Source organism: Dunckerocampus dactyliophorus, chromosome 16 (assembly GCF_027744805.1).
Source record: "Dunckerocampus dactyliophorus isolate RoL2022-P2 chromosome 16, RoL_Ddac_1.1, whole genome shotgun sequence".
Lineage (NCBI taxonomy): Eukaryota > Metazoa > Chordata > Actinopteri > Syngnathiformes > Syngnathidae > Dunckerocampus > Dunckerocampus dactyliophorus.
In genome coordinates, this window is record NC_072834.1 from 2,631,708 (window position 1) to 2,658,499 (window position 26,792).

Sequence of the window (26,792 nt, forward strand, 5' to 3'; positions counted from 1 at the left end):
ACTCATTGCAGAAATAAACAAAAACCCAGCGAAATTGGAAAAGAGAGCAAAAAGGCGTAATGTAACTAGAAACAGCTAAAATGTTGATACTAATAACTAATAAAAACACAATATTTGTCTTTAAATATATGTATAATGTTTTTTTTACAGCTGGACAGCCCTGAAGTAAACAGACAAAGACAAGTAGACAAGGGAAAAACAGTAATCTGTATTATTATTATTATTATTATTATTATTATCATCCATCCATCTTCTTCCGCTTATCTGAGGTCGGGTCGTGGGGGCAGCGGCCTAAGCAGGGAACCCCAGACTTCCTTCTCCCCAGCTGCTTCGTCCAGCTCCTGCCGGCGGATAGTTGAGAGAGAACGTGTCCTAGGTCTTCCCGGAGGCGTCCGGGACGCATACACGTGATCATATTTGGGCTCAAAAAATGTTGACAATATCTTTGAGCGTCAATCTGAGGGACAATAAACGTTTCAAAACGCACCTGAATTGTTTTTTTCACTCGGGTTGTTTGTCGAGTCATGTTCTTTTCTTAAAATGTATGTTAAAATCTCGTCGCGTGGACCCGATCTCGTGCATCAACCCATCTCATAAATTAGGTGTCTCGTGACACCCCTGCCAGATATGCAAAATACTCATTAACTTGCAACAGTGAAAACACACCTTGTGATTTATAATGCAACTTCATTTATCCAATAATAAATCCTCGTGTGTGTGCGCGCGTGTGTGTGTTTAGCTGAAGCTCCAAAGGAGGGTGTCGCCACCTGCTGGTTAAAAGTATATAAGCATATGTGCTGTCCACGCTGTATGGGCAGAAGTGTCGGAGCAAATGTAAAAATGAAAGGAAATAATAATAAATACGAACAGTAAATATTTGTGGGTGGGCTGGCAGTGTCTTTATGGGCTCAGTAGTCCCTTTCACAACACATCCATCCATGCCTTGATGAAAGTCCAAAGGGGTCGGGTTCAATGCATTTTGGAAATTGCCGAAAAATACAATTCCAATAAAAAAAATAAAAAATAAAATACAATTAAATAAAAAAAACGGCAATAGATGAAAAACACCTCCCACAAATAACACGTGTTAGTAATAATACACGTTTTTTCTTTAAATGTGGAAAACTTTCTAAGATATGTGGGCACTGCTGACTTAATCCATTAGAAGCATTCTATTTCAGAGTGTCAGCCTTCCTTATTGTTGCATGTTTTTTTTTTTAACTCAACACCTGAATAGTGTATCCCCGCATATCTGTAATTTAACTTTATGGAAAAAAAAAAATAATAAATGTTTCATTTTTTTAAATGGTTTTCTCTGACAATAGGCGGTTTCCCCCGCAGAAAACACCCCATTCACTGTTTCCAGTCGGCCTGTATTTGGAGAATGTAATAATCATTTCAGAAATGTGATGAATGACAAAAATGAAGCATCATCTACCTGAAAATGACTAAACCTGAAGTATGTTGATGCTGTTATTCGTAAAAGTGCACACGTGTATTTGACTGTTGGTTACATCGTTATGAAAGTATGTAACTCCCACGCCGAAAATGCAATGGATGTAAAAAAAAAAAGTAACTATTTCCAACAATGTAGCTGTTATACGATTGACGATTAAATGGTCGGTGACGTCTTCTCGTCCACACACTGCACAGACGCGAGTAATCGATAGCAGATCGTCGATGTGTTCATGCCTGCTGACAATCTGGGCAAGTCACTCTGCCATGGCGTCCGGAATGTCGCAGAAGAATTCGCGCAGTGTTTATCGTCACTGAGCAGGCATTCATCGCTGCGTTTTGATCCCGATTTGAACTGATCACATTTGACGTTAAAGCGGCCATGACGGTGGAGCAAAATGTCCTCCAGCATTCTCAAAAGGTAAGCTTCAAGCTAACTCCGTGGCTAGCTAATGTTAGCACAAGTGCAATGACATTTACTTTTCATGTCCAGCCTGTTTATAGGATAGATATACATACATTGGAGACTGTATGTACAGCATATCTTTCAATATGCAACGGAGCTTTATCGGGGTTGTTTCTCATATTGTCATAATTAAGTCACATTCAATTGTTTACATGGGGCCTAGCATCATCGTAGCCTGAGACGCTTGCTGTTGTTTTGCTGGTTGTTAGCAAGTGTTAGCATTGGTTAGCACGGTTAGTTTAGTGTTTAGCAAAATTGTGTGCAAACTTTGACTGCGTTTACTGACTAATGCAGACGATAGTTGCTAGTAACATTAGCCGACTGTGGCGTCAACAGAAGTAATGAACGGCGAGTCTCACGTTACGCCAGTTTCACTAACTTACAAATGGTATTGCCGAGCGGATGTACAAAACTCATAGGTGACAGCAACCATAGTGTTTGTTTGAAAAATGCTGTTGTTAGTGTTGCGCTAATGCTGTCGATATTACTCATCTGCAAAGTATCTGATGGCTTTGTTTACATGGCAGGGAGGGCGCGCATGCGCAGCCCAGTCTGGATTTAGCAGCCCGCCGTTGTCGCTTGTCGTGGAAGAGCAAGCCCAGAAGTTTGCAGACGCAGTTCAAACTACAGTTTAAACGCCAGCAACTCCAGTTAAAACTACACCAACTGCAGTTAAAACTACAGGCGGGCGATGTATTTTGTGGGGACTTTAAGGTGCCGTCCCTGTTTGGCTCCAAATTACACTTTTTCTCATCCAAAAAACATAAGAACACCACCAGTGGTGTCAGGGAACAAAAACAAATGTATTCGTCATCATTACGAGTTTAACTAAATGAGATTTGGCGTTCGGCTCGAAAAAGGGGCGTGTCATTAATGGCTGCCACTCACTCGCATCATGTCCACAGGCACATGCTTGCAGTGCGCGCGCGCACACACACACACACACACACACACACACACACACACGGGACCAGTCTCAGAGAAGCTATGGACAATTAGCAGTCATGCCTGAGCAGAAAGAGGGCGGGATATAGTAACAGCAGTGCTGGACAGCACTTTTAAAAAGAAAACAAAACAAAACAAAAAAACATGCACATACACGTACTGGAAGCAGCGCAGCCATGAGACAAAATGCTTTTTTGCTGGCATCAGTGCAGTCAGCCAGCCCAGTTGAAAAGAGGAGACTTGTCCGCATGCTAGGGTGCATATTAGTGTGCAGTATGTGGAGGTTGTGGCGTTTTAAGCTAAGTTGGATGATTTACATGTCCAGTATGGCGTTACTCTGATTATTATTGGGGTAATTCTTACCTTAACTCCATCTTTCTCGCCTGGCCGTAGAACGTTTGCATCCTTTCCTGACCGTCACTCTTTTTCCTTGAACAGCACCAGCAGACGCTACTAAACCAGTTGCGAGAGGTCACAGGCACCACAGACGTTCAGCTCCTGCAGCAGGCCTTGCAGGTAAATCACGGATTGGCATTCTCTTGACACTTTCACGTTTCATCATTTTATTCGGGTCGAATGTACATTTTTTTTTTTTGCAATTTTGGAGCCAAAGAGAGTTAAATGCTGTCAAACCTCCATTTTGGTAAGCCTCAGTTGCTATAATTCGTTTTTTGTCTGAAATGTTGCCTTGGGTTTTGTACGCTGTCTTGGTTGTCGTAGAATATTAAACGTAACAAAGTGGTTTGTTTGCTCTGTGCTGTTATCATTCTGCTAAATAGAGTGCCCAAACACAGCATATTTTATTGCGTGCGACTCCTAAATAACCCACCATGGGGCCAAAGAAAGACGCGAGCGCCAGCAATTTGATGAAGAAGGTCAGAAAGACATTTGAATTTGATCTCACCAGAATGTACGGGATGTTTGCCTCAATAAGTTCCATCCAGTTGTCATTTACAATTATTTTGCATTGCTTCCTGCATGTAAAACTGTAGTTCTTATCCATAAAATGTATTTTTGGTTAATAATTGTGGGTGAATTGGAGTTACATTATTTCCTGTGGGGAAAAACTGCATCGGTTGCTGACCTTTTTAGAAAAGAACGGAAAAAAAACAAGGTAATCTTGCACTGCAGATCAATCTTTCCAATTTTCATCATGATTGATCGCCAGGTAGCATGAACATGAAAAGCTTTTCAATGAGAGCTAATCCCCTACAAGTAATATTGTCACTAATATCGCCAGCTGTCTTATCTTATCTCGTGTAACGCACAGCAAAGTGAGGCGAGTCAAGTTAAAGGAAGTCCGAGTTCATGTGGGGCTTGGATTTTCACTATAAAAATGAAAAAAAAAAAAAAGAGCTTTGTTGTTGGTTAGCCTCAAGTGGAGGGTGTCAGCAGGCAAGCCTGTCATCGATCTGTGGTCAGGAAAAGTGCCAAAATAGTGAGGTACATTCACACGGACACTATGACCAATAAATATCAAAAATATGATGAGATATTTTTGAAAAGCACAAACGATTTGATGAATGGATTCAGAATGTTCCCATTGGGCTTGTATGGACCTCACGTGTACGCTCCTCTTTAACGATTTAATGAACGGGTTCAGAATGTTCCCATTGGGCTTGTGTGGACCTCACGTGTACGCTCCTCTTTGCAGGCAAGCAATGGAGACCTGGCTGAGGCCGTGACCTTTCTGACAGAGAAGAATGCCAAGGTTCGGCAGCAAGATGAGACCACCTACTACCAGACTTCTCAGGTGTCCGGCGACAGATACATCAGCGTGGGCAGTCAAGCAGACTCGAGTAAGCGCCTTGGGGCTCGACAACGTGTAGTTTGTAATGAAACATGAAATACACAAAACACTGAGAGCAATGCTGTGTGCTGCATGTCAGTGAGCTGACAAATAAATACGATGTCCACGCAGGCCACATATCTAAGGGTGTCTTTGTTTTGTTGTTGCTTTGGATTAGATGTCATTGACCTGACGGGAGACGACAAAGATGACCTGCAGAGAGCGATTGCCCTCAGCCTGGCAGAGTCCAACCGAGCATTCAGGGAGACGGGAATCACCGATGAAGAGCAGACCATCAGCAGGTGGGAGCCACGGTGTAACTGCCCTGCATGTCACCCAGCCCTTCAAGACTGGCATAAAAGTAGCCTGCAGCCAATCAGAGTGTACTTACTGGTGGCAGGGCCAATCAAGTGTCACTGTCCACGACCGAGGAGTGAATTAAATAAAGATAAAGATTCCATTTGATTCCTTTTCTTCCCAAAACAACATACATCAGGTTGGTTATCAGCGAACGGTAAATTTGTACAAATTAGATTTCTAGTACGTGGCGGGAGCCACGACGGACTGAACGCCGCAGAAAGGGGCATTTCCCAAGTGACGTCTGCGAAGTCGCAGCTACACTTCCAGAGGTAGCTCGTCGACTTTGTTCAGTATATTTTTCATCAGAATAGCAGTCATGCCAAAACGTGTCCGAGTGATGCTGTAAGTTTGTTTTCTTTTCCAAAAGACGAAGGTTTAAGACTGCAATGAACAAAGCAAGTACACAGACAAGGGACAAATGCTGTGCAGGGACACCTTCACAAGAAGCGACTGCGACTTCACTGACGTCATTTGGGAAACGCCCCTTTTCTGCACCGCCACGTACTATAAAAGACATTTTGCCAAACGATATAGAAGATATTGAAGCAAAGCTGATCAACCATGTCAGTGACCCTTAAAGTGTTGTCTTTCATGTTACGCTGTATTGTTCCCACTTGCGTGTCCTTAGAGTTTTGGAGGCCAGCATAGCAGAGAACAAGGCGAGTCTGAAGCGTACCCACACAGAAGTATGGAGCGATTCACCCAACCCGCACGACAGGAAGAGGATAGATAACTGCCCTGTGGGCTTGAAAAATGTGGGCAATACCTGCTGGTTCAGTGCCGTCATCCAGGTGGGCACAGCCAAACGCACACATGCATACTTGGCATCGAGTGAAATTCGTATTTGTTTTAGCCCATTTTTCAGCAATGTCGCAGTTATTATTTTTTTCTTTTTCAAAAGCAAAACTCTAGAAATATTCAGACAATATTTTAAGTATTCAGCCTGGTTTGGACTATTTTCAAATTGAATATAAATATTTAGTTCAAATGTTGGATGTATTTATAAAGTAATTCAGTCTTTTGTTGCGGCCGAGATGATGGCTCGGACTGGGCATTTAAGATGCACATTATCGGTGCTGGAGGATGTTTTCCCAGCCATCACAGCGAGCACATATTCTAATGGCGCTAATGGTACAATGTGTCTGGAGCCAAAATACGCTAGATGATCCATCACATGTCGCCTCGCTCCTCTGTAACGCGACTCCGTGCCTTTTTAGAAGGCAGTACTGCGTGAACTCAAGCTTGCTGCTCTGTGAGCAAGAAGTGAAGTAAACAACATTCTCTCCCTCCTCATACGATCTGTAAATCCTGGAAATGCTTGTGAGCTTTTGGGGTAAACATCATCATCATTTAAAGCAAGCAAGTGCTTCCACCTTAAAAAACTGCCATGGTTGTTTTACATTTGCTGTACGTTAGTTAGATAACTGCTCGAGCCCACAAAGGTGCATTGCCTTTGTTATACTTGGATACTTTTTTCCTCCTACAACCTTTTTGAATGACAGATTTTAATAAGCAGTACGTCTTATCAGAAAATAAACTCAGCCAATACACCTTCCTCTTTTAATTAGCTAATGCATTACCCAGCTTAAAAATGAATCTTAAAAAAAAATATTTCGGTGACAATCATATGATAGTGGGTTTTATTTCAATGTGTACTGTGTCATAACTGTTGCTGAGTTTTCTACACGATACTTATTTTGCACATTTTTGTACTGCTTCAATCCCTCAGTCTCTGTTTAACCTGCTAGAGTTCCAGAGGCTGGTGCTCAACTACTCACCACCGACCCAAATCCATGAGCTGCCTCGCAACCAGAAGGTAAGAAGCCAACTCACTGCGCTGCTCAGCACAGCTCAGGCGCGATTCAACTTTCACCGCCCCGCAAATTTGCAGATTTTGGGTAAAAAGCCCCAAAAAAGTATATTTTTTCTGCAGAAAACACATCTCATTCACCCTAAGTGGGTAGTACTTTCTAATAAATAGGTGATAATACACATACAACGTACAGCACACATGTGCCACTGTTAAAAAAAGAGCCCCTGATTTTTACATGTTTATCATGTTTTTGTCTTTATGCTTCGTTGATGTTTTTTCATCAAGCGTTGAGATTTTGCACTTTGTTCGGCGGTCCTTGAAAGCACCACAGTTGCTGTGAGACGCAAAAGTGAAACTTGCGTAGAACTTCTACACTGTGACTCAGATGCCATCTTTTCACCTGTCCTGTTACATAATCATTCATCAGTGGTCCACACCTGCACATTTTATCACTGAAAATGTGTTTAACAAGTAGATCAATACCGATGTTGATCCGATATCAACACGAACCATACGTACCTTCATGATTTATTTTGCACTGTGGAATGTTGCATGAGTCATACCTACGTTTATGGCTTATTTTGTAGTGTGTAATGTTAGAGAAGGCTTGATGAAGTGATATCACTCAGAGAACAAATAGGCAGCAACTGTAGGTATGAGGAAAACCCACCCATTTACTTCTTTATGCATGAGGAGTATACTTTTTCCCACAATGCAGTGGCAGCTCGGCGTAATATAGCAATGAAACGTTCAAACTCTACATGACTCACCGCCGGCAGGGCGCCCACTTTTTCTGTTCAAACTGGTGACTTTTTGCCGTCTCACGGGAAACTCCCATGTGACGCCGCTTCATGTTTACGATGAGGTTGGTCGTGTTAAACTTCCCAGTTCTGTGCCACCATGGGGAAACTTGTGCATGACGGGTTTTGCACTCGGCTGCAACGTCTCTTTACCGCCACAAGGCTGACGTCATTCCTCACTTCGCTACTTTGTGAGCACGCTCGCAGGACACTGTGGTTGTGATCACATGGGCTCTATCCGGCCGCTGCTGGATACGCGTGGTGGGGCGGAGTCTGGAATCGACTGCCAGTATCAGAGTGCCAATATCGGAGGTTTGAGATGCAGGTATTGGCCTGATATCAATATGGGATCAGGACATCCTTGTTAGTACTGTAAGTGTGTGAGGCACATTGAAGAGAGAAGGGGAGGGTTCTGGTGCTAAATCTAAAAATTACAACAGTCTCTCTTATTGTAAATGTTGATCAAAAATTGGGGGAGAACGCCAACGTCAAGCTAGCAGGAGGCTTTGGAGGGGGAAAAATTGACATTTTTACAGGCGTCTCAATTATTCGCAGATTTTCGGCTTTTGCTTGCCTTGGTCCGGGGAGGTAACCCCCGTAAAATGTGGGGCTCTCTGTTGGCTTGTTGGTAGTGCAGATTTGTCGATGACGCAACATTGTAGTGTACCTTTTTAAGGTACATGGCTCAAAATGACAAAATGCAACACATTCGTTAAAGCCACTCTGTTGTTGTGCCTCAGCTACGGATGCTCTAGTCTACAATTTGCACCGGTGGGTCATTTTCTCCTCTTGCTTTAAAGTTGTGTCCTTACTGCATGCTGCGAGGTAAATGCAGAGCCCTTGTTTACTCTGCTTAGTTCCGAGTGTAAATGTGTCATAGTTTTTGTAGGTTTGCGGTGTTTTAAGTGGAACATTGCAGGAGAACGTCAACGTCAAACAAGCAAAACTTTGTTTAGCAAGGTCAGGTAGTGTTTTAAAGCGGGTGAGCCATGATGAGTCAAGATTGGGTCGGTCAGTTATTAGTGGCCCCATCTCTACGCCAACAGGAACCAGTAGCACTGATTGGTTTAGAGTTCCAAATGATTGGTTTGTGTTGCCCTTCCCAGGAGCACAGGAACCTTCCCTTCATGCAGGAGCTGAGGAACCTCTTCTCCCTCATGGTGGGTTCTAAGAGGAAGTATGTGGACCCGTCACGAGCTGTGGAAATCCTCAAAGATGCCTTCAAGTCCAGCGAGTCGCAACAGGTAAACCATAACTTTCTCAGCAAAACAGCAGACGCGAGTAGCATAATACAAATACCGTGCACTATGGTGCAATAGTTAAGACCCCTGCCGTGCCTCTCCTTCCAGCTTCAGCTTTTCCTGCTCCGTGTAATTGTCCTTTTACTGACTCAGCTCCACTGACTACGGGACACTTAACCTCTCTTATCTGTAACAATTAATCCTTACATAAGCAGCGCTAAGCCAGCATCTTGTGGAGGCTCCTCTCCACTCATCAGTTTGGGGATACATTGACCCAAAGCAGCTTGCAACCTTCAGTCTATGCTCGGCCATGGGTTGCGCAGGTTGTTTTGGCATTCAGCAGTTAGTTCGCTCATCTGCGACTTGAATCTCTCGGCCTATACGTGCCTCTGATGTCATGTAGACTGCCACGGTGTTGATCCGTATGTGCTCTGCGAACTGTATGTCATGTTCTTTACACTGCAGCAGGATGTGAGCGAGTTCACCCACAAGCTCTTGGACTGGCTGGAGGATGCCTTTCAAATGAAGGCTGAAGAAGACAGGTGACCTCAAGCTACTTGGTTCCAAACAAACAATAAATGATCTGTTGAATGTTAAGAATTGAGGAAGGATGTTTATTTTCTTGTTTCCAGGGAAGAAGACAAGCCAAAAAACCCAATGGTGGAGCTTTTCTATGGACGCTTCCTTGCTGTTGGCGTCCTGGAAGGTGAGATGAGGTGTCTGATTTGGAATCGTGTGAAGTAGCAGCAGAAAGAGTTTCCATGGTTTGATTGCATAAAACAACGATTCTTTGCCTTTGGTAATGAAAGATGACCTTCTCTTAATGAGATACGCTCCATGTAGAGGAGGAATGCAGATACATTGATTGTGGAAGACCTTGACAGCAGATTGACATTGTGGTTATTATGCATGACAATACTGGCCCACAGCCACCAAAAGCTGGGCCACTGGACTCGTTCATAAAGCGAACTCAATGGCACAACTGCATGTCTGCTAGCGACTCTGCTTCTGCTTGTTTTGTTTTGTTTTGTTTTTACCTCTCATCGGTTGTAGTTTAAGTAACAATGATGACTGCTGAATAAGCAGAAACCAGCTTAGGAGACACCGAACGTGACATAACTTCCGTTAATGCCTTCTCACGTTCTGCCTCGGATGCACTTCCTGATAACACACGGTTGTTGTTGTAATGCTGTTTCATTTATGCACAACTGTAAAAACATGACAGCTTTCGTGTGTGTGTGTGTGTGTGTGTGTGTGTGTGTACATGTGCGTGCTATCCATCAGGTAAAAAATTTGAGAACACAGAGCTGTTTGGTCAGTACCCGCTGCAGGTGAATGGCTTCAAGGATCTCCACGAGTGTCTCGAGGCAGCAATGATCGAGGGGGAGATTGAATCCTTGCACTCTGCTGAGAACTCTGCCAGGTCTGGACAAGAGGTCAGTGTCGTTCAAGCAAGACTGCAGATGCAGGAGAAGCTGCAATCTATTGCATGCCCATTGATATGTAAATTACGACTCATCAATGAATGAATGAATGAATCAAACAGGGTTTGGGCTAGTCTTAGTTCCCCTGAATTTGTCTGTGAAAGTTGCAAAACTCCCATTTCTGTTTTTTACACATGTTGGTATTGATAAAGTGAAAGTTGTCCCATATACCGCTCTTCTTAGTGTATGTTATACTTCATAATGGATGGTCGTCTTCTTATTTTTAAGTAGGCTATTTCACCAAATTTCCATGACCGAAAAATCATTTATTAACCCGTTCAATCCCAGACATTTTTAAAAATTCAACCCCTTCAGTAGCGGCCATTTTGATCTGATCTTTCAAGGCACACAGAATATTGTGTTCTATGGCTGTATAAACATGGAACCTACCAAAAGAAAGACTGGACTCTCATCTTTTATCAGAAAAAAAGTTTGTTTCTACCCTTTTCCGTTCTTTAGTCATCAGCAGTAGAACATAGGTACGTTTCAGGAAAATATCAGTTCTCGACTAGAAAAGGGAGGAAAATCAGTTTTTTATGAAAAGATACATTTCAAGCATAACTTTGACACAAATATTTTTTGCTTTTGTGACAGCTTGAATATCTAAACAACTATAGCAACATAAACAATCCAAAAAAGGGGTTGTTTTTACATCAAAATAACACATTTATTTACAAATATAACACCATGAACGATTTACACTTTTTCACATTTGGAACTAAACTACCCCGCCTCTGGCCCGAAGTCAGCTTGCATAGGCTCCAGCATATCCCCACGACCCTCATGAGGATAAGCGGCATAGAAAAAGGATGGATGGAACTAAACTGTGTGCATGCGTTAGTTCCCCTACAATGCGTAACCTTCTGCACGCCGCTCTCCTCGATGCTGTTCCACGTCCTCCTTGCTGTTGCGTGTGTATACTGTACATGTAAAAGATCCATGCCGAGCTCTTATCAAATGCACGTCTGCCACCTTGTGGCCGTTTTTATGGCTTAAAACTGCAGTGACAGTTGACTTCATTTAGTCTGCAAAAGGGAAAGACGTATAAATACATCTTTGGAGCGAGTGTTTGTGTTTAAAAACACGTATAAATACGTCTTTGGTATTGATTGAGTTAAAATCAATTCATAATATTAGCAAAAATCTTTTTTTAATGTTGAAGTGTTCTACTAATTGATGGGTCTGCCTTCTGTTGCACGTTAAAAGCTGCAGTCACCATGTCAAAAGGTGCGAGGGAGTATGAGAGTGATACTCCCGTCATGCAAGGATAAGACCAGGTAGCAACTTGCTCTGCTTTGACTGGTGTTAATTACAGTCCATCCCAAAGCTCCAAGGTCCCTGCAGAGTTATTTTGGGTTTGACATGGACTCGTGGAAATGAAACCGCACCACACAACAAGCAGTGTCGATGTCCTCCCAAAACATTTCCCATTCTTTTTCCCTCCAGCACTGGTTCACGGAACTCCCTCCTGTGCTGACCTTTGAGCTGTCAAGATTTGAGTTTAATCAAGCACTCGGGCGGCCTGAGAAGATCCACAACAAGCTCGAGTTCCCCTTTATGCTGTACATGGACAGGTGATGCACTTATTTACTTTAGTGTCGAACATTGGCAAGTAGGTATTTTCTTCACCTTGGAAACCATGCCTTGCCTTCGTTCTTAGCCTGGCATCGCAAATGCACATTGGTCTGAAATGTTCACAAATGCAAAATACTGCATTTGAATGAAGCACATCAATTCATGTGATAAAGAGAATAAATAATATTTCTTGTTCTTAGTCACTGTAGTACTCGGGTCCATGTCTCACGGTTGGTGTGGGATGTGTTCATGTTGTGCATTTCAGTTCCTTGAGGCAACAACATGCACAAGTGAAGCAAGTGTATTTTTGTCCCCACTCTCATGACCCACTTGTTGCAGATGTCTCTGATGAATGACGACAGTACAGTAGATTCTTTGTTGCAAGTGCACCTGCGAAAAATGTCTATTTTTGACACACGGCTCACTCCCCCCCTCTCCAAACCCTCCTGCTGATGTTATCCACAGAGTTCTGGTTAATATTTGCAATAACATTCAGTGTGTTTCCATCCACTAAATTACTGATTTCTGAATCTGATTTCTCCAGTAAAAAATTGTGACCAAAAATCAGCAAATGCTGAATCGCTAGTAAGTGGGGGCATCCACTGTACTGTTGGCACTGACGGCAGTTAAATTTAGTCAAACCGCCCTGTTGTTGCCCATCAATGCAAGTTTCTGCCACAGTGAGACTGAACCTTTTGATCTTGTTGAATGTTTTAGATACATGGACAGAAACAGAGAAATAACTCGCATCAAGAGAGAGGAGATCAGGAGGTTGAAAGAACATTTGACGCTGCTCCAGCAGAGATTGGAAAGGTACAATTTACATCCAAATGGCTTTTCTTAATCAAGCCAACATTGATGAAAACCTTTTAAAACTGTTAACGAAAGTAAAGTCTCACGCTGTTTTCTTGTTTTGTTTTGATGCCACCGTTGAATTGAAGGTATCTGAGCTATGGCTCCGGCCCCAAGAGGTTTCCTCTGGCAGATGTCCTCCAGTATGCTATGGAGTTCGCTTCCAGTAAACCTGTGTGTACCTCCCCCGTGGAAGACATTGACTCTTCAGCACCCCCTGGTGGTGCAACGGGACAGCAGCTGCCGCCTCCAAGGCATGTTTCATAACAAACTGCACAAAGGAGGACCATATTTATTCATATATCATTCTGTAATCCTCCTTCCAAACAACCCACTCAGATTTCAATAAAATCAATGAAATCTGCTTATTCTTAGTTTTGATTTCACGCCTTACGTCTCGCAGCATGGCCGAGCAGGATTCTTTGGCTCCCTCGGAGAGCCCAGGCTCTGCCCCAGGCCCCGCTTCAACAGTCACCGCAGCCCAGCAGCAGAGGGCACCCATTCATAAGCCTTTCACCCAGTCCAGACTACCTCCTGACCTCCCCATGCACCCAGCTCCACGCCACATCACCGAAGAGGAATTAAGGGTCCTTGAGGCATGCCTGCACCGATGGAGGAGTGAAGTTGAATATGACACCCGAGGTGAGGCTACTTGGCCTGTGTTCACCACATGTTTTGTAATGTCACTGATGGTGTTTGACAGTTAAATCTTAAAGGAAAACTGCACTTGAGACATGAACACACGTCTTTCTCTTTTCTGTGCGTTCTAAAGATATAAGAACGGCTAAAAGGAGGCAGCTTAGAATGAACGTAATGGGATGCAACAATTCCACAAATAAAGCCTTCTGAAAAAAACTCCAAAATCTGCCAGCATGCATATTTAACCAAGCTACAGTGACATTGTTAATATTATTGTTAACATTATTACGCCGAAGAACTATGTTACTGGCGTAATGACACCTCACAACACCACACCGCACCCCCTAGCTACTTGCCGGCTAGCGAATGGCTTCACCACACACTTAAAGGCCGCTACTGAAAGAGTAACGCTACATATTGGAGCTGCTGCCACTGCTGCTGTGTTTTTGTTATTGAGTGTGCGCAAGTTAACGCTAGGTGTAGCATTCCGTTCTATGTTGCTATGTGAAGTCAATGCACCCAGCAAGGAAGTTCCAGTAATGCTTAAATGACAAAAGTCTGGCAATATTACATGTTATCATGAACGTACCTTTTACTACATCGGAATAGGCGTGTCCCGTTAAGTGCATTAATTAGCTGCCTCTGTTTACCTGTTTTTTTATAGCTTGAGAACACAGAAAAGAGAAAGACGTGTGTTCATGTCTCAATGTAACGATTGTGGATGATGGGCAAAAGTAAAAAAAAAAAAAAAGTGCAGTTTTCAACGTACCAAGGGTACCTACTTAACTGTGTGATATTCCTCCCGTCAGATCTACAGGGCAGTATTTCACGAATCCACAGAACCATTGAGATGATGTACTCTGACAAAGCAATGATGCAGGTGATATTAACTTCAGCAAGACTCTTATTTAATAGCCGATTTCATTCATGTACTCATCTGCACTGCAAACGTGGTTTGTGTTACGGAAGGTTCCTTACCGGCTTCATGCGGTGTTGGTCCACGAAGGCCAGGCCAATGCAGGCCACTACTGGGCCTACATCTACGACCCGCATCAGCGTTGCTGGATGAAGTACAACGATATCTCTGTTACAAAGTCTTCCTGGGAGGAGCTGGTGCGGGACTCGTTTGGAGGTTACCGCAACGCCAGTGCCTACTGTCTCATGTATATCAATGACAAGAAGCCATTTCTCATCGAAGGTAAGTTTAAACTGAATTAGTTGAATTACTTACTAAGTGCAATTTATTACACGTTACACTTCCATTCGTCACTCATGGCTTCAGTGTTATTGCTGCCAGGAATTAGGGAACTGACTTCTGTGGCGCCTGGACTGCAGTAGTAGTGATAAAATGGCTTATTTTTTTACTATAATTCATTGAAATTAACACCCCGTCCTATCAATACGAAGCATATGAATGGTAAGTGGTGATTTATCTAACAGAGTGTGTGTGTGTGTCTACACAGAGGAGTTTGATAAAGAAACGGGCCAGATACTGAGCGGCATGGACAAACTTCCGCCAGACCTGAAGCAGTACGTGAAGGAGGACAACGAGCTTCTTGACAAGGAGATTGAGGAGTGGGATGCTTTTCAGGCCCGCAAGGCTCAGCAGGATAGGCTGCCTCTCTCCACGGCAGCTGCTGCGGCAGCGTCAGCGCCATCCAGCACCTCCACTTCCTCCTCTTCACCGCAGCCTATGAGTATTGAGTGCAGCCCGCCAGACAATGCAGGTCAGGGGTCACACTTTCAGGCATAAAGCTGGAATACTTAAGTCATAATCAATATTTATCTTGAAGATATAGCACGTTTCATGGAGTTTGTTAATAACGTGGGGAAGTGGAACGTTGGCTTTCCTTTCATACGTGATTGGATGCTGTATCATTTAAGAACGAGGGCTCAGTGTATAAATATTATTATGGATATGTACTAGTATGCAAGAGGCTTTCGTTCTTGGGTTGTACTTAGACCAGCGTTGATACTGTGTATTTACAAATGTTGGATTTGACAGTGTTTCCCACAGGATTGAAAGCCATCCGTGGTCTTGGGTTGTGTCGTTGTCTAATTTGCATAATTGGCCACGGTGCAAAAACTCTGAATGTGTGGCCGGGTAAAACTGAGCTAAGTTAATGCCAAATCTACCCAATAAGCCTCCTCTGCACGCCCACTTCTTTTTAAAGCAAACACTTCTATATGTCTGTATTGCCTGTGATGGTGGTGGATGCTTCTACAGCCTCCCAGCAGGATCCTGAGTACATGGAGCAGCCGTCACCCACCAGTGACTCCAAGCACCTGCAGGAGGACACAGAGAGAGCCATCTCCAGAGTGGCTGCTGAACAGGAGGAGAGGAGCCCAGAAGCGTTGTTAAATGCCGTATGTAAAACACAGGAAGATGCACACATGTCTAGTTGGCTCCCCGTGGTTGGCTGTACAGGAAAACTGCACTTTTTAAAAATTATTTTGCCCATTATCCACAATCCTTATGTGAAACATGAACACGTCTTTCCCTTTCCTGTGCTTTCTAAAGAGAGAGAATCAGTTAGCATGAGGGATCTAACTATTAGACTATAAGCTCTCTAAAAAACCTCCAACAAGGTTGTATGGTTGTATATGCATGCTGTGACCATGCAGTAACAGGTACAGTCATGATGATATGTAATACATGTCATCGTTGTCCTAATCGTGGATGTTCAACAGCCAATATTTGACTTGACTGTACATTCCATCTGTGCGATTGTCTCTTCACTGTCCTCCCACTCCCCTCAGACTGAAGCCCAGTTGAGCCCATCCTCGACTCCGCCTCCTGACCTTGTCATGGAGGATGAGTCCCCAGGCCACCACACAGTAGAGGTGGCCATTCCCAATGTGGGGACCTTTGTCATTGAGTCAGAAGAGGGAGGATATGATGATGAGGTAGAGCTTTACTCGCAAAATCCGGCCTTTGTGTGATAAATAGACAATGGATGCCAGTGTTAGGAGTGGCTTTGGAGTGAAACAATACCACGCTCGTCTTGCATGGCCATTGCCAAATGTCTTCTTTAAACCAGCTTAACTATTTGCAGTAAGCCGAGTGCTGCTTTCTTACACAATAAGAAACAAAAGCCCTTTCAATTGAAGTGCTGACACTGTACTCACCACCTGAGTGCTAAAACCCGACTGTCTAGGCTGGTGATCCACTTGGTGCGGATGCAGTGAAGGGGAAAGGCTCTTAAGTTGGTGAAATCATGGCCGAATTCATCCAGTCAACACGAAAGGACAACGGAGGACAATTGCTCATTGACCCAGTGCCCAAACCCCACTCACCCACCCACGACTGTGTAGGGTCAGGTATCGTTTACATATGCGATACCTGTGCCAAATTGATAGGTTTGAAACAGTGCCCCAACCGATACGTAAAGATGAAAAGCATACAAATTTTGCCCCAAAACAATACCTTTTTTACTGAATTTTGTGACAGAATAGTCATTTAAATACAGTGTTCCCTCACTTATCGCGGGGGATAGGTTCCCAAATAAGTGAAATCCGTGGAGTAGCCGACATTATTTATTTTTTTACAATTATTATAAATGTTTTAAGGCTGTGAAACCCCTCACTATACACTTTATACACTTTTCTCAGACATGCATTAACATTTTCTCACATTTCTCTCCTGTTTAAACGCTTAAGTTCAAACCTTTGTTTGAATTTAATGCTCAACCTGTGAGGTTGGACACAAGAAATGATGAAGTGATTCACGCCTATTTCACTCGTCTGACCATGCCACCCTGCTGAAGCGTTTTTGTATCCTTGTTGCTGTATCCTCGTCCTCCTCCCCAACCAAAGATTCACTTGCAGCATTCCGTGATGGCACCCTACAGCCGCGTGGCATCTAGCTTCCTTCAGCATGTCCACAAGTCCAACCTTTTGTGCAGTGGTTAGCATCTTCCTCTGCCTTTTGGGTGTACAACGTTTCGTCGACATTGTGTGTTTTGTCGAGAAAACGTGCAAACATACAGCGTGTCGAGTCTCAAGATGTTTGCTAGCGATCAGACGACAGGAAACACTTCAATAATACTATAAATAAAATGATAACTTTGTAAGTAATTCTCCAATATGAAGTGAAATTTACAACAAATGTAATCACATCAAAACCAGCAGCAATCCAGAACAAAATGGGGCAAAAAAAACCCACAAGATTTTACAGTACTTTCAGGTGCATACATTCCGCACACTTGGAACAGAAATTGAAAACTGAAGCACAACTCTGGCGATGTTAGACTAGCGTTACAACCGTGTTAATCCTACGTGCAAGAGTCATGTTCTAATTGAGTGTAACGACCTGCTCGTGTTGTAGTGGAAAGTTGATGTTCGTGAATGCACCTCGCTCGCCGCTACCGTGATTGGTGGATTCCGCTGTGCTCAGGTTGTCTTAGAAGACGTTTGGCCTCTAATCCACGCAGGCTTCATCAGTTCATGCTCAAGAACCAGATAGGACAGCTCTAATCTGGGAGGATGGTGGAAGATCCGAGCATTTGTTCTCTCAGGTTGAGGTTGTGTTGTGTGTTGATGTGGAGAGCGATGGAGATGGTACATGCACAATATCACCTCAAGGCACTTGTAGCAGGTGGCTGAGTTCATTTAGCACCAATATCTACTTAGTTTTCGGTTTGGTTACTACGGTTTATGTGGGCACTGGTGCCATGACGATACCGCGTTTTGCTACTGTATGCATGAGTATTATTAAAATCAGTATCCCAGCTCCTCGGTGATGTTAAAATGAACCCAACCTGAGCATTTGCTGTGCAGACTGTAACCCCCCTGATTTCCCGGTAATGTGTGTATTGTCGGGGGGGGGGGGCCTCTGCTCTAATGAATGCATGAAGTGCAGATTTCTGTCTGTCTGGCATGCTTGTATTTTAGCATTTCAGAGCGACTAACCCAGTGATTGCCCGCACTTGTTCCATCACAAGAGACTATTATTTTGTTTAATGCGGTTGCTGCTTCCCGGGCAGGCGATGATGACCCCGAACATGCAGGGTGTAATTATGGCTATTGGCAAATCCAGCAGAGTATTTGAAAAGAATGGGCCTGAGGCAGCCTTTTTTAAGGTACACACTGTCTCTCCTTTATCTTTTGCATTCCCTCTCCACCCACTTTCACCTTCTTTTCATGCAAATCAGCGTGTTTGTCTTATTCTGTTTTACATTCCAGCAGTCAAACACAAACTTCATCACATTTATTTAGCCGGACCATCATTTTTATCATTTTAGATGAGCATCTAAGAGACTATTCATTAGTAGCTATCAGGCAGAAATACTACAGTACATACTATAATATAGATTGATAGATAAATAGATATCAAAGAGGTCTAAGATGTGTTTTTAATGACCGTTGTATCTGTTCAGGCTCTCAAGCTAGAATATGCTCGACTTCTGAGGTTTGCTCAAGAGGACACGCCACCTGAGAAAGACTACCGGCTCCAGCATGTCATTGTCTACTTCATCCAGAACCAAGCACCCAAGAAGATCCTGGAGAGGACTTTGCTCACTCAGTTCGCGGACCGTAATCTGGCATTTGATGAGAGGTATAGTGGCGCTCGACACCGCTTCCTGTTCTTTTGATTCCTCCTGCTCCCCGTTTCCACCAAGAAGTTCAGTTCAGTGTTAGTCCAGAATGTCCCACAGTGTGCGATTGGTCTTCCTGAAATTAACAACCGGGAAGAAAGTACAACGGGACCTTTAAATTGAAAATAATGTGTTCAGGGGCACTGGTCCATAATACATTTTAAAATAAAATAATAATGCAATATAATCATAAAATCATTTATTAACTGTACACAAAATGTTTTTAAAATAAATTTAAAAATAATTAAATTAGAAGCATCCACCACCATCACAGACAATACAGACATAAAATAGAAATAAAATAAAAATAATAAAAAATTTAACATCCTGTGTGAAAAAGTGAACTGCTTTGTAATCAAACTAAATAAAAGAAAAATAAATAAAATCACCACCCTTTGTATGGAAAAAGTGAGCAGTATTATTAGGCATATATACATGTATTACTGATATGTGCGGTATATTGACGGGCTCATGGTGCCCTGTGGGCCGGCATGGCTATAAAGGGTGTGGACACAGGCAAAATGCATATTTTCCAGACATTTTATTCAACTGGAACATTAACAAATAGCCTCTTCATGATGATTTCCAGCATTTGTGAAGAAAAGATGGATGCGCTTTGCAGGATTCTATAACTCTACTTTCCCTTTATGTCCACACGGTTGACATACAGTATGCTAACATATTCAATGTCATGTGGTCGTTCTTTACGCAAACGGGAGTCAGTGGCGCCTCTGCTGTTTGCCACCAAGTAGTCGACTCCCATCAAGAGGTGATTCATGAACAGTGAATTTAACACAGTGTGTCGTTCAGCAATTACTATGCCCACTGAATGAATGGGAAACACTGTGGTGGGGGATGGGAGACAAAAATGTCACCTCCTTAAATAATGATAAAAATCTAAATAAATAAAAGTTGGATCTCTGTACTGCTTTAGACGCCACTGAGCTGACGTTTGCGCGATTGCTGACCTTTGGTGTGCCGTAACGGAGTAACATGGTAACAAGGGTGGGCAGCTTCACTACTAACTACTTAACAGACCATCCTGGTTCAAAAAAACCCTCTGCAGTAAAATGAAAGCATTGCCATGTGACCTGTACGAAATGGCCAGCAGAGGGTAGCAGAGACTTCCAGTATGTGAGTCAGCATGTCTGCTGCTAAGTGCAGCAGGACAGTGCTTCACTGTTGTCCTTCCACCTTGAGTTGAAGCATAAATCTAAAAAAGATACATTACTGGCTGGTAACAGCATTGCCATCCCTTTTCCTAAATGATGCCCACTGCGCCACCGTAGTGTCCACCAATCGCAAGGTTACTTCCCGTCATTTCCTCCTTTTCTGATGCTGATTGGCCTCAACCCAAATTCTTGAGTGAAAAGTTGATTTGTCACGTCTCTATTTTGAGCAAGATAATTAGATTTATGTGTGCTTGTGGCCTCGATATGAGCCACCAGAGGAGTGTTTTACTTTTCCTCAGCATGGCCTAATGAATCATCATTAGGCCATGCTGTGGCCCAGGGGCGGGTTGGAGCGTTTCATCTGCTGACAGTGACTCACCATCATTTGACGCCGGCGCTTCTTACTGTTCTCCTTCCTCCCCGACAGATGCAAAAGCATTATGAATGTGGCACGCGCCAAACTGGACCTGATTAAGCCCGAAGAGGTCAACATGGATGAGTATGAGGTCAGCGCTGGTCAACAATGCCGCATCATTGAAAGCCCGCCTTACCCATTAAATCGTATCATCCTAATGACCGTGCCGTCCTTTCCCTGAACAGACGTGGCATCAGGACTACAGGAACTTCCGCGAGACAACCAGTTTCATGATAACAGGCTTGGAGCTCTTCCACAAGACAAAGTATGAACACGTCTATTTCCTGTAAATTCAGATCATCCTTTAAAATGCCACCTGCAGAGGGCAGCAAGTTGTAGCCTGTGTGCACTGTGGGGGGTGGGGTGGGCAGGATGAGAGGCAGGGGGATTTCCTGTTGTAGTGTATTTATTCATGCTTGAACGACACACAAGCCTCCAGCTGAGATTACCGCAACCACGATAGCAAGTGAGGCTATGTTACACCCTCATATAGAATATCCTCTTTATTTGGTGCAAGTGCTAGCCAGCACACTAGCATACACACTAGGGGGCCCACGGTAACACATCCACGGCAAATGAGCACATGACATACAGTAAGTGAGAACAAGAAGCTGCTGTTATCTTTTTTATGTCTAATATGGCACATTTTCTCTGATTATGCCTACCATATTGGGTAATACACATGCAAAGGTGACTGTAGGGGTGTTATTTCATGTCTAGAGGGCTCTAATAATGTTAAAAAACGGATTTAGAAAATAGTAAACAGGTTTTCTGTCCCCTAGGGGGAGCATGACAAATAATGGAGAACCACTGCTTTAGATGAATGTGCTCTTTTGCTTGATGTTGTTTGTGTCTTCCTTTTCAGTTACGTGGAGGCGCTGATGTATCTGATCTACTCACACCAGTACAACAAGGAGCTTCTGACTAAGGGGCTGTATAGAGGGCACGATGAAGACTTGCTAGGTCACTACCGTCGGGACTGTTTGCTGGTGAGATGACGCTGGCAGTCGAGTTGACTGTTCTTGAATGTTCTGTGCGGGACGTGCGCTGGCGCAGGGATACCTTTTGATCCCGCTCGTGTCTTTGTAACTCCCTTCCATCTTTATCAGACTTCTTCTGAGACATCCGGCAGAACTGACATGACCAGAACCCCTCCTCAAAATGGTACCATTGTATTATAATATCAGATATCGTTCTGATTCAATTTAAAGGGTTTTCATCACAAGCCAACAATGAAAACCCCCTCTGGACTGCGATACGAAGCCTTTTTCATTTCATTCTGACAGAGCTTCAGAGCAGTCAGTGTGCTTTCCTGGAGCTGCTGGTATTTAGTGTGGTCTGCCTCGCACTGGACTCAGTAACCTTACACTAGCATTGTGCTTCTAATGTAATCACTGGAGTGGGAATAGGATGCTGGAGGGCGAGTGAGTGTAAACACATTAGCATGAGACGAGTGTGTCCTCAGCTAACCTCAAAACTTGGCTCTGCACAGCCTCACTGCTGCTCTCAGATCTTTGTCCAAAACCTCTGGCTCTGCTGTTTACCTCATGCTCTTGTTTTAATTGAAAACACGGCTAACATTGACATAGCTGATGCACTTGTATCCAGGCTCTATATTTTCGGGAAAGCGTCATCCCCCGCCCCCAGAGTAGAAGGTCATGGAGTTTAGTGGAGTGAGATGTTTTGTCCAAGAACGCCACTGGCTGTGCTGTAGCCCATGGCCTACACCGGGTCAGGCAGGGTCCTGCATTTAAGGCCTTTAAGGCCTTGAAATACGGGTGCCACGAGATGAGATGATACACGAGATTGGGCCGTCAAGAACGAGACAAGATGAGGTTTTAAGATTACTTTTAAGAATAGTGCAATGAACAAAATACGGTATTTTTAAAAACATGACGGAGTATTGCAGTCTAGGCCGCACGCTGGCCAAGTGGTTAGCATGTTGGCCACACAGTCAGGAGATCTGGAAGATCAGCCTGTACACATTCACGGCCTCACAGTCAGTCGGAAATTATACAACTTCTAAGGCAGGGGTGTCCAAAGTGAAGCCTGGCGGTCATTTGTGGCCTGCGGCTGTTTCTTTTTTGGCTCGGGGCACATTTAAAAAAAAAAAAAAGAAAAATGAGCAGTAATTTTACAATAAAAAAGTCTAAAACTATGAGAAAAAAGTTATAATTTTACAGAAATAACGAAATATGAAGAAAAATCTAATAATTTTAGTAGCATAAAGATAAATTATTAAAGAAAAAAGTTATTAAAGTTATTTTTTTTAAAGACGTAATATGAGAAACAAGGAATTAAGTAAAACAAAAAAAAACATCAGAATTTTTTTTTTTTTTTAATGAAAAGCAAAAATCAACAAATGAAGCTGCAATTTTTGGAAAATTATTCTAAGTGATGATGTTACAAAAATAACGTCAAAATATTATTTTTTGTTACCAGAAGAAAATTTACAAGAAGAAGGAAAAAAAAACAGCTAAAATGGCCAAAAAACAGCTGTAATTTTATGAGAATAAAATCAAAATAGAGAAAAAAGGCATTTTTTTATGACAAAAAAAATCATAATAATAATATTTTTATGTAAAATAACAGCATTTTAATAGCGTAGAGTTGAAACAAAGAAAAAATTGATTTTTTTTTAAGTTGTAATATGATAAAGAAGAGTTAACATAAAAGGTAATAAAATGAAGGCAGGGGAGAAGTTCTAATATGATGGAGTAAAGTCATACAAGTAGTATTGACAAAAGTACATTTGCAAAGATTATTCAAGAAGGGAGGTGAAATATTTGGGAAAAAAACAACAGTAAAAATGGGGGAAAGTGGCCCTTGCATCGTTTCATTTTTCAGTCTGCGGCCCCCTTGTGGAGAAGTTTGGACACCTCTGTCTTAAAGCGACGTCCTCACAAACACGGATGTCTGCACAAATTCCCAACATGTTGTGTCTCGTGTGGGTGTTGGAAGGCACACGGAACGCACCCACTCATGAAACCATGCCACAGCTTCCTTGATCGCTTCTTGAAGTTCTTCCATGTTGACTGCAGTGATGCCTGGTGTGCTTCCCGTTCCGTAGAAATTAAACGAGCAAGCGGCAGCCATGTTTGAGACGGGAGAAGAACCCGAAGTGACCACCGGCTTGGGCATCATGAATGAGCTGGTGGTGCCCTGCATCCCCCTGCTGCTGGTTGACGACGCTGACAAGGACCTGCTAGCGGTGGAAGACATGAGGAACCGCTGGTGCTCCTACTTGGGACAAGAGATGGAACGTGAGTTCTTGACGGCAGATTCCTACATCGGTTCTCGGTAGTAGGGGCGGCTGTATTGTATTGTATTGGCGATGGATTACAGGAGTAACATCCGCAACATCCGCAACTTTCTTCTGTGCATACAGACGGATCCCAGCCACCAGCCAGTACACATTCACTGCCTCACAGTCAGTCGGAAATGAGGGGGTGTCCAAAGTGCAGCCCGGGGGTCCTCCGTCTCCCCGTCAAACAAATGCTCCTAAAATTTGGTTATTTTTTTTACATAATATTACGAGTCCATTCTCGTAAAATTGTGACCCTACAACTTTTTCTGTTCATGTTTGGACTTCTTTCTCATAAAGTTACAACTGTTCTTTTGCACATATTCTTCTCGGGCTTTATTCCCGTAATATTTGGACTTTATTCTCATAATGTTATCACTTTTTCCCCAACCAAAGTTTCCAAAACGTTCACCTTCATGCATTGTTTTGTTTTTTTCTCATCAGGTTTTTCATCCACATTTCTGCTCTTTTCCCTCACAATATTACCAGTTTATTCTTGTAACATTGCAGCTTTTTTCCCTCGTTAGAACGACTTTTTTTCCTCTGAACATTTTGACTTTTATTCTCGTAAAAATTCAGCTTTTTTTTTTTTATTATATTTTTAGAATGTGCCGCGAGCCAAAAAAGAAACAGCCGCAGGCCGCAAATGGCCCGGGGCCGCACTTTGGACACCCTGCCTGAGAAGTTGTACAATTTCTGACTCGTTAGATTCCAACTTTTTTCTCTTAATATTTTTCATCTTTATTCTTCTAAAATTACTGCAGATTTTTTTCCCCTTTTCCCTTTTTTTGAATGTGCTGCGGGCCTATAAAAAAAACAGCGGCAGGGCGTAAACGGTCCCCAGGCTGCAGTTTAAAGAGTCCCTTCTGGATACATGTGGTCCCGCTGAGAGATGGGGTATGTTATGTTTGGTGTCTGTAGATGTACCCCGTCCCGTGGTCCACATGAGCCCAGCAAGCGTTGGTTCTACCCAACGTTTTTGTCACGCACCCGCTTGACTTTTAGCGTGTTTGGGGACGTGCTGCCACGCACGATATCCTAGTCCAAATATTTGCCGTCTGTGTTTTGGGCCCGTCCGATCCCTCGTGTTCTTATCGCCGTCTGCCCCGCTTTGTGTTCTCAGCCAACCTCCAGGAAAAGCTGACCGACTTCCTGCCCAAGTTGCTGGACTGCTCGGCGGAGATGAAAAGCTTCCACGACCCCCCAAAGGTGCCCGCCTCCTCCACGCTGGAGCTGTGTGAGCGATTCAGCCGCATCATGAGCAGCCTCGGCAAGGCGGCCGCCCACGGCAGATGAAGCACCCTTTCTCCCAGGCCCCCCCGGGGGCTTTACATCCATGGACCTCTCTTAACCCATGCCTTCCTTTTCGAAACCCAGGGCTCACTCGCTTTCTAGCTTATTCCTCTGTTAGCGTTTTGCTGCTTTCATCACGGCGGATGCGATTTCACTCATTGGACGCCAGCGTTCAACAGAGGACGAGGACGAGGACGAGGACGAGGTGGACGTTTAAGTTAGTGGAGCACAAAAGGCAATCCTGCAGCTAAAAGCACATTCATCTCCGGCTTTGTGAAACATAGTTTCATAGTTTACCCGTGTCGTCGCTGTTTTGATTTCAGCTCAAACAAGCCCCCCGCCCCCACCAGTCTCTGCCCGTTCCACGTCTGGTCACTTCCGGTCGGCTTTTATTTTTCTAAGGCAGGAAGAAAATCTTCAGGTTTATCAGAGTATCTCAAATGGGTCTCAAATGTCAAATGTCTGCGTGGGCTGCTCCACAACGAGAAGTTTCAAGTGCTGTGGTGGACAGCCGTGCACTTTCTGTGGCTTGTTGAGAAATCCATAGAATAAAATTTTATTTATGGCCCTTTTAGGCCAAATAAGTCCTTGTCTTGTCTTTTTGCATCGAACGTGTCTGCAAACATGAAGTTAGTTCTTTACTAGCACAGCGCATGACAAGTAAAATGTCACAAAGGGGCTGTTGGCACGCTCAGTTTCCACACATTGTGGAAGCGTGGTCACATAAGACATCAGTGGCGCAGTTTCTCATGGTTTTTCTTTTTTTTTTTTTTTTTTTTTACTGTCGTAGAGGCATATTGTGCTGCGTAAGCAGTGCAGTGCAATCCACATGTGGCATTGGATGGACGGACGGATGGATGGACGGATGGATGGATGTCATTTTACTACCACAGACTTGAAATATTAAAGAAAAAAAGACATTAAAAAACTTGTAATATGCAACAAAACAAAACAAAGAATTAAGTTGTAATTTTAAAAAAAATTACTTTGGGGAAAAAGTTCTAATATTACAGCAGTTAAGTCAAAGTATTATGGCAATGAAGTCATAATTACAAGAAGAAAATTTACAAAAGAACAGTTGTAATTTTAGTTGAACAGTTGAAAGAACAGTTTTAATTGCTGGGGTTGAATGAGTTAATGTAACTTGTGAAGCATGTCTGTAACAAATAAACCATAGCATAGCATACCATAGCCTAGCATAGCATACCATAGCCTAGCATAGCATACCATAGCATACCATACCATGCCATACCATACCATAGCATACCATACCATGCCATAGCATACCATAGCATAGCATACCATAGCATGCCATACCATACCATAGCATACCATACCATAGCATACCATACCATACCATAGCATACCATACCATAGCATGCCATACCATACCATACCATAGCATACCATACCATAGCATACCATAGTATAGCATACCATAGTATAGCATATCATACCATAGCATACCATAGCATAGCATAGCATACCAACAGCTCCTGAAATGAAGAGGCTAGAGCTCAGCCTTTTCATTTCACTTTTGGCTCAATTTGACCAAGAGTGTTGTGTCTTTTCCAGCCCGTTTGGCTTATTTG

The 26,792-nt window shown here is 43.2% G+C and overlaps 1 protein-coding gene across 4 annotated transcripts; it reads left to right on the forward strand.

Annotated features, from left to right (window-relative positions):
* The first annotated feature begins 1,423 nt into the window (after window positions 1-1,423).
* usp25 (ubiquitin specific peptidase 25) lies at window positions 1,424-25,905 on the forward strand. 4 transcript variants are annotated; one of them, XM_054756146.1, is made up of 26 exons: window positions 1,424-1,876; window positions 3,305-3,382; window positions 4,521-4,665; window positions 4,834-4,957; window positions 5,644-5,806; window positions 6,745-6,831; window positions 8,735-8,872; window positions 9,335-9,411; window positions 9,502-9,575; window positions 10,154-10,305; window positions 11,800-11,927; window positions 12,646-12,741; window positions 12,870-13,034; window positions 13,184-13,422; window positions 14,229-14,299; window positions 14,389-14,617; window positions 14,883-15,146; window positions 15,647-15,786; window positions 16,180-16,326; window positions 18,363-18,500; window positions 18,798-18,976; window positions 20,616-20,694; window positions 20,789-20,868; window positions 21,469-21,592; window positions 23,674-23,866; window positions 25,031-25,905. In XM_054756146.1, the coding sequence occupies exons 1-26, from the start codon at window positions 1,838-1,840 to the stop codon at window positions 25,201-25,203; spliced, it is 3,522 nt and encodes a 1,173-aa protein (XP_054612121.1). In that variant the 5' UTR covers window positions 1,424-1,837; the 3' UTR covers window positions 25,204-25,905. The 4 variants fall into 4 exon arrangements, with proteins under 4 accessions (XP_054612121.1, XP_054612119.1, XP_054612118.1 ...); XM_054756143.1 differs by lacking the exons at window positions 16,180-16,326; window positions 18,363-18,500 and having other exon boundaries at window positions 1,442-1,876; window positions 25,031-25,825; XM_054756144.1 differs by lacking the exons at window positions 16,180-16,326; window positions 18,363-18,500; window positions 23,674-23,866 and having other exon boundaries at window positions 1,435-1,876; window positions 25,031-25,203.
* Window positions 25,906-26,792: the final 887 nt, after the last annotated feature.

What these genes read in the sequence shown, in the direction of transcription:
- usp25 (XM_054756146.1), top strand. Translation starts at nt 1,838, where the DNA reads ATGACGGTGGAGCAAAATGTCCTCCAGCATTCTCAAAAG. An exon ending in ATGAAGGCTGAAGAAGACAG is followed by an intron (nt 9,412 to 9,501) that starts GTGACCTCAAGC and finishes TCTTGTTTCCAG; the next exon opens with GGAAGAAGACAAGCCAAAAA. An exon ending in AATCTGGCATTTGATGAGAG is followed by an intron (nt 18,977 to 20,615) that starts GTATAGTGGCGC and finishes CCTCCCCGACAG; the next exon opens with ATGCAAAAGCATTATGAATG.